Source organism: Mustela putorius, unplaced genomic scaffold (assembly GCF_011764305.1).
Source record: "Mustela putorius furo isolate JIRA1106 unplaced genomic scaffold, ASM1176430v1.1 tig00000281_pilon_pilon_pilon, whole genome shotgun sequence".
In the NCBI taxonomy this organism is placed as follows: Eukaryota; Metazoa; Chordata; class Mammalia; order Carnivora; family Mustelidae; genus Mustela; species Mustela putorius.
The window spans coordinates 24,435,460-24,449,744 of NW_025421343.1; the positions used below are offsets into that span (position 1 = coordinate 24,435,460).

The 14,285-nt window shown below is 41.6% G+C and overlaps 1 protein-coding gene across 12 annotated transcripts in view; it reads left to right on the top strand.

Annotated features, from left to right (window-relative positions):
* Positions 1 to 14,285, top strand: part of LTBP1 (latent transforming growth factor beta binding protein 1) — a 399,079-nt gene that overhangs the window by 204,165 nt on the left and 180,629 nt on the right. For all 12 annotated transcript variants that reach the window (XM_045079241.1, XM_045079243.1, XM_045079244.1 and 9 more), the window contains 2 exons: positions 1,602 to 1,826; positions 3,017 to 3,291. In XM_045079241.1, coding sequence (XP_044935176.1) covers positions 1,602 to 1,826; positions 3,017 to 3,291 — 500 coding nt within the window. The remainder of the gene's footprint in view (positions 1 to 1,601; positions 1,827 to 3,016; positions 3,292 to 14,285) is intronic.

A 14,285-nucleotide genomic window follows, 5' to 3' on the forward strand; every position in this document is an offset into this window, starting at 1 on the left:
AGATGGTAGTGTGTGGAGAAGTGGACAGTTCTTTGAAATGCTGATCATGGGGACGCCTGGGTGGCTCAGTTGGTTAAGCAGCTGCCTTCGGCTCAGGTCATGATCCCAGCGTCCTGGGATCGAGTCCCACATCGGACTCCTTGCTCCGCAGGGAGCCTGCTTCTCCCTCTGACTCTGCCTGCCACTCTGCCTGTGCTCGCTCTTGCTCTCTCTCTCTCTCTCTCTGACAAATAAATAAATAAAATCTTTAAAAAAAAAAAAGAAATGCTGATCATGGAGGAGAAAATTTAAAGAGGGTAGAAGCTGGAAGGAAATGGAGTTGAGGGGCTTTTACTGTTTAAGCTGGTAGGAATCTGATCATGTTAAAAGGCTGATGGGGGATGCCTGGGTGGCTTGGTTGGTTGGACGACTGCCTTCGGCTCAGGTCATGATCCTGGAGTTCCAAGATTGAGTCCCGCATTGGGCTCCCAGCCCCACGGGGAGTCTGCTTCTCTCTCTGACCTTCTCACTCATGTTCTCTCTCACTGTCTCTCTCTCAAATAAATAAATAAAATCTTTAAAAAAAAAAAAAAGACTGATGGGAAGAATTTGTTAGCAATAAAGAAGTTGTCTATAAGCTGAATTTAGACAGAATTTAAAACTCCCCTCACAGTTCTTGACCCCATATGTCCTTTTATCTTTCTTTATTCTAAATCAGTTAAAGTTCATACTTCTAATCACTCACAAACGCATCTGCTGTTTCACTGTGATCTTATTATCCTAATGAGACTGCAAATTCCTATACAGCAGGGCCCACACTGTTCTCCCTGGTTCTGGTTAGCACTTAGCTCCCTGTCTTAGTGAAAACCCTCAACACATACTTTTGGCACTCCCCTGTGTTTCTTTGTTTATTTTTTGAGGAGATAACTAATGTCTCCTGTGTGCCAGAAATTATTCTAGATGCCAAGGATATAAAAATCACTAAGCCAGAGATATCTCTTTTTCCCAAGGTCTTGGGATACAGTTAATAAACAAGTAATAAAACACAAAAGCAAAGTAATTATAGAATGCAAAAGATAGATAATAATCTTGAGTGATTATGTGTATGTATATTCATATCTATGAATATATTTATATCTATCTATATATACATACATCTATTTATATTCATATATCTATATCTATATCTGTATCTATATCTATATCTATATCTGTATCTATATCTATAGCTGTATCTGTATCTATATCTATATCTATATCTATATCTGTATCTGTATCTATATCTATATCTGTATCCGTATCTATATCTGTATCTGTATCTATATCTATATCTGTATCTATATCTATATCTATATCTGTATCTATATCTATATCTATATCTATACATATATAGAGATCTTCTCCCTGAATTCTTTCCATTGTTGGGGAGTTAAATGACACGAGAAGACAGTGAGTAACAGAGACTATTGTTTTCTTCATGTAGTTTGTTGTTGACTGTTTCTAAAGTCAGCAGGAATGTAATGGTTATAATGGGCTGTGTGTTTGGGGAGTTTTGTTGGTTGGTTGTTACTTAGCATTTGAGAAACTAACCAACTCTCCACATTTTCTCTTTTCCCTTTTAGTCATTTGCCATCTTCCATGTATGAATGGCGGCCAGTGCAGCTCAAGGGACAAATGCCAGTGCCCTCCGAATTTCACAGGGAAGCTTTGTCAGATCCCGGTCCACGGTGGCAGCGTGCCAAAATTGTATCAGCATTCCCAGCAGTCAGGCAAGGCCCTGGGAACCCATGTAGTCCACTCCACTCATACCTTGCCTCTGACCATGACCAGCCAACAAGGAGTCAAAGGTAAGCTTATTTATTTTCTTTTTGCCCATTCATCAGACTTCTGCTAACCTGTCAAACCCACACGGAAGCGAGTATCTGCCCCTGGCAGGGCTGGTATTGAATCAGAAACAAGTTATGTGGTCTGTGGCCCAAGAAATGGCAGCAGGGACAGAATACGGGCCCAGGTCAATGGCTACAGTACTTTCTAGACCACAGAGATTTGGTATCTAGGAAATAAACCAGAAAGGAGCCCATCCTTCTGTGCTGGCTCTGAGCACCGAAAGCTATTACCCGCACATTTCTGGGAAGGCCCAGGAAACAGAAAGATGAGCAAGGCCGTGTTGAGGACAAATATGCTCTTGGATCACATGCTACCTGCTGGTGAATGCCTGGTTTATTTTGTAGTTGAAGGGCACTTAGTTTTAGTAATAAACAATTAGTTAACCTCACTGGGCTTCATTTGATTCCTCTGTAGAGGAAGGTAAACTAGGTCACTTGGAGCTCAGGAATTCTATGACTAACTCATTCTTTTAAACCTGGCATCTCCTCCATGCCCAGTTTTTGGAAAGGGGTCAGAGAAGAGTGACTGGCCTTTACTCTGTAAAACTTGAGTGTTAGCATCACAAGATGAAATCGTATGTGAAAGCAGCAGAAAGTAAATACATAAAATATCACACGTGGGTCTTTGGTGGGTCACAAGATGCACACGAGTACGTCCACACTCTTCTGTTCGGGCCCAGAGAATGACGCTTTGTGAAATTGTTATTTCCTCTGTTGATGTAGAAAGGTGTATCTTCCAAGTTTGGCAATGGAAACTCTGAGAGATGCAAAAGTAATCAAACTCTTGAGTCTTTACTACTATCCTTTGATAAAATGTACCCAACAACCATAGGCAGCATGGATTTCGTAGTTTCCTGACTCTGAAAAACAAATTTTTATCTCATGAATGGGCTACTGGGAGAGGCTTTAATTTCTCTGTGTACATCCAATTTTATCCCTTAAAAATACATAAATTCAGGGCTAGTTTGTATTTGAGATGTATCCTCTTATTCTCCAGAGTTGATGGCTATACAGCAGACATGCTTATGCACTCTATATTTTATGCCCTGGGTGGGGATACACATATAGCTGCATACGTGTGTATGTAATATTTGCTCTCGTGCCAATTTGCAGGATATTCATGACTGACTTTTTGTTCTGATCTCGTTTAGTGAAATTTCCTCCCAACATAGTCAACATCCATGTGAAACACCCTCCAGAGGCTTCAGTCCAGATACATCAGGTTTCAAGAATTGATGGCCCAACAGGCCAGAAGGCAAAAGAAGCTCAACCAGGCCAATCCCAAATCTCTTACCAAGGGCTTCCTGTCCAGAAGACCCAGACAGTACATTCCACGTACTCTCACCAGCAAGTCATCCCTCATGTCTATCCCGTGGCTGCAAAGACACAGCTTGGCCGGTGCTTCCAGGAAACCGTCGGGTCACAGGTGAGCAACACCGCCTAGCCTGTGTTAGGAACGCCTTCTAGATGTGGTCTTGTAGTAGTAGGAAAACCAGGGTTGGTAAGATCATCTTCTACAGAAGGGGCTGGCAGACTGACCCACGAGCCTGTTTTTAAGTTGTACTGGAACACAGACACATCCATTCATGTGCGTAGGTCTGTCCTTGCATTCATGCTATATGATAAAATTATGTTGTGTCGGTGAGATCATGTGACAGCCAAGTCCTAAAATGTGGTCTGCAAAGCCCTTTACAAAAAAGTTTGCTGACCTCAGTCTGTAATATTAAGTAGTGATCTTTCATAATTGCTGTTGGAAGTCCATGATTGCCTGTTTATATATTTTCTTCATTTAAGGTGATCTATGTATAAAATATGTGTCTGACGTGAGACATAGTATGTGAGATGAATTCTGCAAAGATGTTTGAAAACCTTTATGCCTTTTTGCAATAGCTTGTGGGTTGTAGGTACAGAGGAAATCTGACCCCTTTGTGTAGTAATAACTTGACATCTTTCCTCTCCTGATAAAAATTCATCACTAGGATGGCGATACAAGAGTTGTTTGAAATGCATTTTAATATTGAATTTACATGTAACTTCAGGCCTATATAATAAAGTGGGAGAAAGGCTTGACTTTCTTTAAAACTCATTGTTGAATGTACATAGCAAAGGCAATGGAAATACATTGGTTCCTCTACCCTAACTACTTTGTGCTGCTTGCTTTGGGATCGCATGATAGTGATGTCGATTTGTCCGATGGTTCTCCTTGTCATTTTGATATGGTTTGGATCCCCCATGAGAAGAGTAGATGAGGTAACTATATTATAATTTAGCTGTTGTTATCTGAATATTAAAAAAAAAATACTGTGTGTGGGAAGTATTTGTAGAATCAGTTGTTACTGCTTTGACACCTAGAAAATACTTTTTAGGTTCTGGACAAGTTCATGGTAGGGTTATACTCTTTCTTCCAGGGCAGTAAGACAAAACTGGTTTATAGTCCCAAATAGAAAAGAGCACCCATGGGGATAGAGTCAAGGGTCTTGGCTAGTGCCATGGGCCCAGCACTGTGCTGGGAAATCAGCTTCCTTGTCTGTAAGTTAGAGCTAAGAATATGGAGGTGTGCCAAGATGAGACAACATAATGTGAGCCCTGCTTTGCAACATTAGAGAACTCTGCAAGTGTTAGCTTAGAAGATGCTTATCTATCCAGATAGAGTCAAACTTAAAAATAGAGTAGGTGTTTGCTCATGTCCTGTAATTTCAGTAAAGCAAGGAAGGCTCGATTTCCCCAATCATAACCTTTGTCACCCCCCTGCAGATACCTGACATGGGCCCACTGAAGGGCACCTTTTCATTCCTCAGTTGAAGACCAGGCTTAGACAAATGCTTTTTAGAGAAGGAACGTCATCAATTTAGTTTAGAAGTGAAGACTGGATTCTTGTGCTAAGCGCAGGTTCTGATAGGGTCAGTGGTCTAAAGAAGCTTCACACTTCACAATGTTGCCCTGGGCTGGCCTTGGAGAGAGAGGATGATTTTGGTGCCATTTGCATTGTTTAGTCATTCCGGCTTGGGTTGGTCATGAGAAAGGAAAAACCAGGTCCTTTTAAAACTACGTGCCCAGTATCTTTCTCCCTGATTTCCAAGTTGGAACACAGAGCCTAAAAAGTAACAAAAGGAGGCATTAACAAACTTACAACTTTGGTATAATAGTAGGGAGATGATTGCTTACCAGAATGGGTAAAAATAAACTGCTTTTGAGCCTCAGCTGGACAATACAGTCAAAGTGAATTGGGTAATTAGTGGTGTTGCCCAAATAATTCGAACTCTGTGGAATACTTTTTCCTTATCTGGATACTTTTCTGACTTTGGGTCTGAATGATCCAGCAGTGATCTCAGTTCTTAATTTATTTTGCATGTGTAGTCACTCATACACAGCTTCAAAATGAGACCTGTTTTCAGAAAACATTCTCACTGTCTATTTGTCTTCTTGTTACTGAGAGAAGTGTTGCCGGGTACCTGTGATTGCCCAATTAATTTGTGTAATTAGGATGATCTGGGCATTTAAAAATAAACTGCTGGGGCACCTGGGTGGCTCCGATGGCTAAGTGTCTGCCTTCGACTCAGGTCATGATCCCTGCTTGTGCTCTCTCTCTGTCTCTCTCTCTCAAATAAATAAAATCTTAAAAAAAAAAAAAAAGAAAATATACACTACTGGTAAATAGGCAGTAGTATACAAGATACATCCTATAAGGGTGTTGGAAAAAACATGTGTGCTTTCTTGCTGTGGTTAGTTTGCAAATAAAACTCCAGGAAGAGGTGTAGGTAGATTGTGAATGAATTGCAGAAACAACAGCATACATCCACTCAGGGCGCATTGCTTTGCTGAGTTGAAACACTCTTACGAGCTGCAAATTTTGGCTGTTGAGGCTTTGAATGCCTTAGAGTCATGGGTAAGCACCTCAGTTTTTGTGTTGCCAGGAGAGGTCATATACAGAACAAATTTGGCATAAATTGCCCTTGTTTCTATGGCACATTCTAATAATTAGATGGTAAACTTGGGGTTGAAGTACAGCATTTGCACATCATCCTTGAGGTACTCTGGCCAAAAATGTTTAACCTGAACCTACTCAAGCTCTTACACCGTGACCTCTCCAGCTCATCAGGAAAGAGGAAGCCAACTAAAAGTATCACACACATGCCTCCTCCCTCAGACAGATTCATAATGTGGGACATTATTGTCTGGTTTCTTCAAAAATCTTCTCATGGGAAAACAAGGGCAGAGTGACTTTTCTAGAGAGAAACAAAGGGACACAGTGACAAATGTAACATATGAACCTTAATCAAATCCTGGTTAGAACAACATGTACACGCAACACCCCACTCTAAAGGACATTCGGGGAGCAATTGGGGAAATCTAAACAGGACTGGATATTTGATGATATTTTGGAATTGTTGTTGTTTAGGTGTGATAATGGTGTTGGGGTTATTATGTAGGACCGTGTCCTTTTTCATGAGAGATGTATGTTGAAAGTTTTAGGGGTAAAATCCCGTGATGTCTATAATTTATTTTCAAGTGCATTTTACATGGAAATACGGCAAAATCCTAACTGTTGTTGACCCTGGGAGGTGGGTGTTCAAGTGATCATTGTATTATTCTTTGAATATGTCAGAGTCTTTGATAATTTCTTGAGGAAGAGAAACAAAAATGATCACTTTCTCGACTTAGAATAATCGAATTTTAAGCTGAACTTAAAAGCTATAACTTTGATACATTTTATGAATTTTAAGAAAGTAATTTTAGGGGCTCCTGGGTGGCTCATTCATTAAGCAGCTGCCTTCGGCTTAGGTCATGATCCCAGGGTCCTAGGATCGAGCCCCGCATTAGACCCCCTGCTCAGTGTTGAGCCTGCTTCTCTCTCTCCCTCTGCCTGCTGCTCTGCCTACTTGTGCGCTCTCTATCTTCCTGTCAAATACATGAATAAAATCTTTTTTTTTAAAAAAGTAATTTTAAAAGTTTCAACTTAGGAAAGAATGGGGTGGGTAGATGTGGGAATGGTAGACATGGGGAGGCCAGGGAAGAGAGGTTGGCCTTGGTCCATTTGTGAATTGACCAGGGTCCAGTCTAAGAAGTGAAGTTGAAAGTCAAGATGAATGTCTGAGTTTTTGTGAAGAGTCAGGCATCAGGATTTGATTATGGGCTGTTGGAAAGAAAAAGATGGTGATGAGTTGGACCATTCTGAACTTCCTTGCTTCAGAAATCAGATAAATGCTCACTCTCCTTGATTAACTGACCCTGGGGGAGGATTGTAAGGTGAAGATGAGTAGGTACATCTTTGTTTTAAGCAGCCCCATCCTTGACTGACATCAAGAATGGTGTATTCTTGAGTATCAGTTGGGAGACCCAGTGCGGTTTCAGAGATGGAATGAGAGTGAATGAATGGAGAAGATTTAGTGGGCAGCAAGTGAATCTAGTGGGGATAAATTCATGAGAACAGAGGGCATCTCTTTGGTTTGTTGTATTATGAAGAGAAAAGAACAGGAATAATGGAATTGGAAGTTTATAATATTTTTCACCTTGACAGAGGGTATCAAGGTACGAGGGCAGGGGATGGAGTGGGGAGGAAGAATAAGTCCTATTGTTTTACTGTTCTAGAAAGTGATGTCCCATCTTTTTTATTTTTAAAGATTTTATTTGTTTATTTGTCAGAGAGAGTGAGCACAGGCAGACAGAGTGGCAGGTAGAGGCAGAGGGAGAAGCAGATTCCCTGCTGAGCAAGGAGCCTGATGTGGGACTTGATCCCAGGATGCTGGGATCATGACCTGAGCCGAAGGCAGAGGCTTAACCCACTGAGCCACCCAGGCATCCCGATGTCCCATCTTTGAGTCCTCAAAATAATTTCTTATTCTTTATATCATATAAAGCATTGATATCTGTGTGAATCTGTTGGGTACAGGCATCATTACATTCATGTTAAAGTATTAAAAGGATAGAAATTAATAGAATGTATGGTGTGGCTGAGAGAAATGGGTTTCTTGAATGTAGTGTAAATCTGAGGTTGTTAACAAGTCATAATTTTGGCAATTAGGTATCTGTGCTACCTGAAGTAAATCGTCGTATGTTTGAAAACATTTTGGAAGGTTTGCTTACTGTATTGATCAAGTTAGAATTACATCTCCAGTGGTTACAATTACCATCTACTTTTAAAAAAATCTCCTGGTATTTCAAATGCTTAAAACTTGAACATTTCCATGCTAGCTTTCATCCCTAAGGAGAGGCCAAATTTCAGAAAATACCCCTCCAATTTCTTTTTTTGCATCACAGGAACATTGAATATATATACCTTTTCCATTGTACAAGGGTTTCCTTTGTTTTAAATTGGTTCTATTAACAGTAACCTAAATTTGAAATGTACTTGGCATTTGAGTTTTTGGTTGTTTTAAGCATGTTTTATTTGTTGCCCAGTTGTTGGAAACAAACATTTGCAGTGACCTAATGATGCCAGATGGTATGAAAAGACCTCGTCTGAGAAGTGTTTAGTATCATGATGTAGGGCTTGGGGTCCAGCGTCCATGCTTGGGTCTGCCATTGCCTAGTTGTGCAATCATGTGCTCTCTGTTAAACACGGGAACATGCCCCTTAATTAGACACAGACATTACAAAATGAGACAAAAAAATTCAAGTGCTTCAAGACCTTCCTGTTGAAAATGCCAAAAGAGCAGAAAATTCCATGTATAAACACCTGAGTTAACTAAGAACAGAAATACTGGAAAACCTGAAGTAGGTGTAAACAGAAAATATATTTTTAGTACAGTGCTTTAGCACAGATAAAGATGATCAAACAACATACAAACCCTCTTTTGTAGTTTGCAACTATAAAATGTCCATACATTTAAAAAAAACCCATAAGAAACAAACTGTAAGATTAAATTCTATGATATGCATTCTGTAGAAAAAATAATCATTGTGTGGATTAGGAAGAAGAGAAATGAGCAGTACTTGTTGTGAAATCCTGAAACTATTGGAAAAGCCTTTCTTTCCTTTAATTCCTGCTCATACAAGTAATAAGAACTGGGGCAAAACTAAGTTAAAGCAATCCAAGAATTATGTGGGGGATCCTCTTAGAGGTTCCAAACGTTGTTTTATCAGTTCTCTTTAGACACGAAAAATGGAAGCAGAGTGGGCCTTTGGAGAAATAATTGGATATAATTGGAGATTTGTCTTTTTTGGCAGATAAATTCAATAACATTCCCAGTCTCTAAACCTTAGTACTAAGACACACACACACACACACACACACACACACACTTTTTGAAGGGTCAGGCACTTAACTTTTGTTTCAAAAAAGTTTTTTTAGGGGAGCCTGGGTGGCTCAGTGGCTTAAGCCTCTGCCTTTGGCTCAGGTCATGATCTCAGGGTCCTGGGATCGAATCCCGCATCAGGCTCTGCTCAGCAGGGAGGCTGCTTCCCTCTCTCTCTCTCTCTGCCTGCCTCTCCGTCTACTTGTGATTTCTCTCTGCCACATAAATAAATAAAATCTTTAAAAAAAAAAAAAAAGGAACAACTGTAAGACATTTTACCAAAGACGCTTGGCCTCTCGCGGATGTATTACCCCTTCTGTGTGAAGGGAAGCGGAGTCCGCCAGGTTGGGTCAGCCGTGGGTACAGGTGTGCATGTGGCCCTCGGCCCGTCCGCATTTCCCCAGCCACATACTTGGAGGGGCAGGGCCATCCCCGGTGAACTTGGCCTTCATCTCCTTGCAGATGTACTGCCAGGCAGTGACTGGGAAAGGATGGGCCGGGGCTACCAGACATCGGCCTTCTCTGTGAGCAGAGAGCCCCACCGGCGGTGTCTGATTGCATTTACTGACGTTTGGCCTCCTTCAGGTGGAATAAGTCATTAACACCAGGCACTTCCTAGGACATCTGGGTTTTTCTTCAGTGTCCCACTCAAATACTCCTTTGGCATAATCGAAGAAAAATTTAATTGAGTGTTAGTGAGTCTGGTTGTCTCCAGTGGCTCTAAAAAGGCCACCCTTGCCAAAGCTTACCTGTGTCGGCAGCAGAGCTATCCCTGAGCGTGTCTCATACATATCAGTGACGAGAGCCCGGGGCTCTCTGGCGGGGGCTGGTCTTGTTCCAGCAGCCTCTGCCAGACCTTCTTCGTGCGAGGCCCCTCTTCCTTAGAGCTGTAAAGATCAATAAAGACAGGGATAAAATCCAAAGGGAGAAAGAGCTGCATGTCACTGAGCTTCTGCCAATGGCAGGGAGAACTGCTAGTTTGACTTGGAGCGAACGTAGGACTAAGACATTAGGATAATCAAAATATAGATTCATAGAACTGCGGTAGAGTCCTTCAGAGAATGGTGGATGACCCAGACATTCCCCTTCCCACTGCCCAACACTGGTCTTCACCCGGGCCAGTGTTTCTGGGTGCCTCCGAGTGTCCGCTTTCAGTGTTCACGGCCCCTGGTCTGTTTCATAGACACGTTTACGCTTCCTGAGTCCTCCTCAAGCCCCTGCTCTCAGATGGTTTTCATTTTACTGGCAATGAAAATGCCTTTATCACGACATGGAATATCAGATCTCCATGTTTTATACCTCTAGGGCTCACTAAAATAAGATACCTATTAATAATTAGACTCCCACGTTTGCTGAGCAACAGGCAATGAAGGAATTTCGGGGGCAGCAGAGAGTGGCAGTGTGATAGGTCGCTTCAGATGCTGGCAACGTGGTACGATTTTGTGGTGCTCACGTTTGACGGTGACAGTTCTGAGTTCACTGGAAGTAGTTTGAAGGGACCAAGGCTTGAGATGCTGGTTGACAGGGGCTCTGTACATTACAAAATTGTTTAGAGCCACAGCTGATATTCTAGGGTCTGTTGGCTTTTTTTTTTTTTTTTTTTTTGGCTTCATCTACATGATCTCTTAGAATTGAGATTCGCTAAAACAAAGTGGAATCATCTGGTTTACTTAAAAAAAATAATCAAAATAAACCCCAGTCCTCTGGAATCTGATCCATAAATTTGTGGAGAAGAAAGCAACATTGCCCTGGGTTGAGAGATGACAGAATGTCTCCCCTGGGCTGTCCTGCCTCTTCTCCCACAGTGAAGATAGTCCAGGTTTCTTTTTTTCTTTCTCATCCTCCCCTTCTCCCCCCTCCCCCCTCCCCCCATTTCTTTTTATATATGTCAGAAAATGTATGTAGGAGATAGAATATTCTGTCTCCTTGAGGTCTTTTTCATGAGACTGTGTCTTTATTCTAACGATGCTGTCGTACAAACAGACTTGCCATGGCTCTTTTGAAGCTGCTGTTTCAGAATCAGTTTCGGAGCTGCCTAAGAAAATTAGTCTCTCTCTCTCTCTCTCTGCACCTCACTCATTTGCTACAGTGTCAGTGGACCGAAGCCTTCCAGTGGTCACTTCAGCCTCCAGCAATCAAGGATGTGCACCATGGAGGACATTTAAAATGTGCATCTTCAGCCCTGAAGAGTATTCTGAAATCCAGACAGAGTAGCTCTAACCATTTTGAACAAAAACAGCAATGAGATGACACCTTGAAGAGGTCCAGTTTAGAGAATGTGCAGGCTTTAATGGAGTTGTTCAGAAGATGGTATGAGGGTTCTGCAGCTTAGCGGCAGGCGTCCTAGTAATTCAGTGCATTTGTATAAAATCAATAGTTGATAGAAAACATTGCCATTTAGGACCTTACGTGACCTTTAAAACTAAAACACAAGGTGAAGTTGGCATTTTCCTCTCCCATTTACTTATATGAAATGGAGGCTCAGAAGTGGGGACCAGCTCTGTGGGTGTTTCCACGTCCATGGATCTTTCTCCATTTTTTTTGCAAACGTGCCCTACTTCTGGCCCTCAGAATTTTCTTTTTTTTTTTTTCAAATAAATTTGGCTGAGAAGACTACCACGGCCTCCTCTGGTCCTGCAGTCCTCTGATTGTGGTAATTTTGATATCTTTCTTCTTTTCCGGTCTTATGTGCCACTGATAGTTACATATGCACAAAATCTGTGGACGGAGCAAATTGCATCAATATCAAAAACATCAAGACCTACGATGATGTCCCACATCCGGCCTGACCTGAGAGCTTCCTCTCCGGTGTTGGCTCCTCCAGAAAGCCTTCCAGTCCTCCGGGCCCATGTTCACTCTCTCCTCCCTGAAATCTCACTGCATTTGGAATCCAATCAGACCATTTTGAATGTCATCCTCTTAAAATGGTTGGTTTCGACCCTCTTTCCCCCTACAAGGCTGTGCTTCTTGTGAGAGGAGGGCCTTTTAGGAATTGAGCTCAGCGCAGGGCACAGGTGAATAGTCAGTAAATACATTATTAGGTTCGGCTAGGTTGCACTGTAGTCAGAAATTAACATGACAGAAGCTTGCATTTTGCAGAGAGCTCTCTGCTAGATCTCCCTCCAGTGCCAAGCTGATGGGTTTCTACCACCTTAATGCTACGCTGTCGGCAATAGGTGGCCTCCTTAATTCCTACAATGGGGAGAAAGAGGTGCTGCGAGGGACGTTCCTTTTCCCACAGCCCTTGTTCAAAAGGAGTCACTTGGCCCTGCCTGTCAGGGCTACAGACTCATTTGTGGCCCTCCCAAAATGTATGTGGAAATCTCAGCCTCGAACGTGACTTTATTTGGGGGTGGAGTCAATGAGGAGGTCATTAAGATTCAGTGAGATTGTAGGGGCGGAGCCTTGACGTGACAGAATTAGTGTCCTTTTAAGAAGTGATCCCCGAGGACTCCTGTTCTCTGCCATATGTGGACAGAGCAAGAGGCCAGCCTCCTACGAGCCAGGAAGAAAGACCTCACCAGAGCTGACCATTCTCTTACTTTAAGCCTACAGAGTTGTGAGGAATGCACATCTGTTATTTAAACCCCCCGCTCTCTGCTGTTTTGTTAGCAGGAGTCTGAGCTGACCCATGGTAGTTAGGAAGCCGGCATATGTGGGGAAGCTAGGACAAGTGGTTCTTTGGTGAGCAGTGAATGTTCCCGCCACAAGTGGTGGCGTGTGGTCAAGACAGACCTGGTTTCCTGCTCCCAGGGAACTAAAGAAACCTATTAATATGATTTGTGGCATTCAGTTTTTCTACACTATTTGCAACCAAACCACAGGTAATTATTAGTTTTGAGTTCCGTGTACTTGGATAAGGCACAGAAAACCTGGGAGCGTAACCAGATGAGGCACGTGTTAGAATTTGCACAGTGGTATGAGACCCAAAATGTGTTTTGTTCCTTGCAGTATCTCTACATAAACAAAAAAAGAACCTGAGATGCACTGAAGCTTAATATAGAAAATTTCCCTCAATACAGTTGTAGAAAGAAACACTGGGGGAAAGAGACCTTTATGTTCATCATTTTGGGAGTGATCCAGTTGTCACGGTAACAACAGCCATGCCTGGATGCCCATCTTTATTTCCCTCTCAACACAAGTCTGTCTTTTTAGTCACATCCTGGGTAATGGAACTTTGAATAAATTTCATCTTCTCAGTATCGAGGGCAAGGATTTACGATGTGATTTGTGTTGTTTTGCTGCAAGGACTAGCTAATGGGAATTATGATGTCAGAATATAATGATGGCAATACTCATTCTTTTCACAATGTACAATGTACAAATACATGTACAAATACAAATACAATGTACAAATACACAATGTACAAATAGCAAGATACAAGCAACTGTTGAAATGCTTAAATCATTGTGGAGATGGAGAAAATAGCCCAAATTTAATTGTTTCTTTAGAAATGATGTCAAGCAGAATCAGAAGTTTCAGGCTTAAGAATTTTTTTTTCCTTTGTATGTTACTTTTAAAACCATTTTTGCCTTCGTGTAACTTTTAAAAGACCGTTTCATAAACTAAAGTAGTTGTCTGGAATTCCTTGAAGCCCATGGTTTGGCTTCAGCAGGCTTTAAACAAATACACTGTCAGAAATCAATGTGGGTACATTTCCAGCAGTTAATGCCCGAGTCACAGTAGATATTTTGTAAAATCAATAGCCTGAAATATCAGAGGATTATGGTTGTATCAGATACCCCAAATGCCTAACATTGTTTTAATTACTCTAATAAAAGAAAGCTGGGTGGATTTAAAACAACAACAACAACAACAATAACAACAAAAAAAAACCCTTGCCTATAAAGAATGTTCTGCTCAAGCCAAAGCAAATTTTTTACAAGTTCTTTTAGAAAATCTGGAAGTATTTAAGCGTTTTCCTCTTCTTAGGAGACAATGCCCGTTATCCCGCCTGTGCTTCCCTGTACAATATTCTCCTTTATGACAACAGGCCTTTAGGACAAGTTGATCAAATATGTTGCTGTAGTTGCATTAATGATAGGCTTTGATATTTGGACCCTCTTTCTTACTGGCACATAGAAATAAGCATATTTAATGTTGTAGTGCATGGACACTGAGGAGCTCTTCTGAGGTTTTCCAGTTTAGTTTGGGACCACCGTTGGTCCGGAGGCTACAGGAACA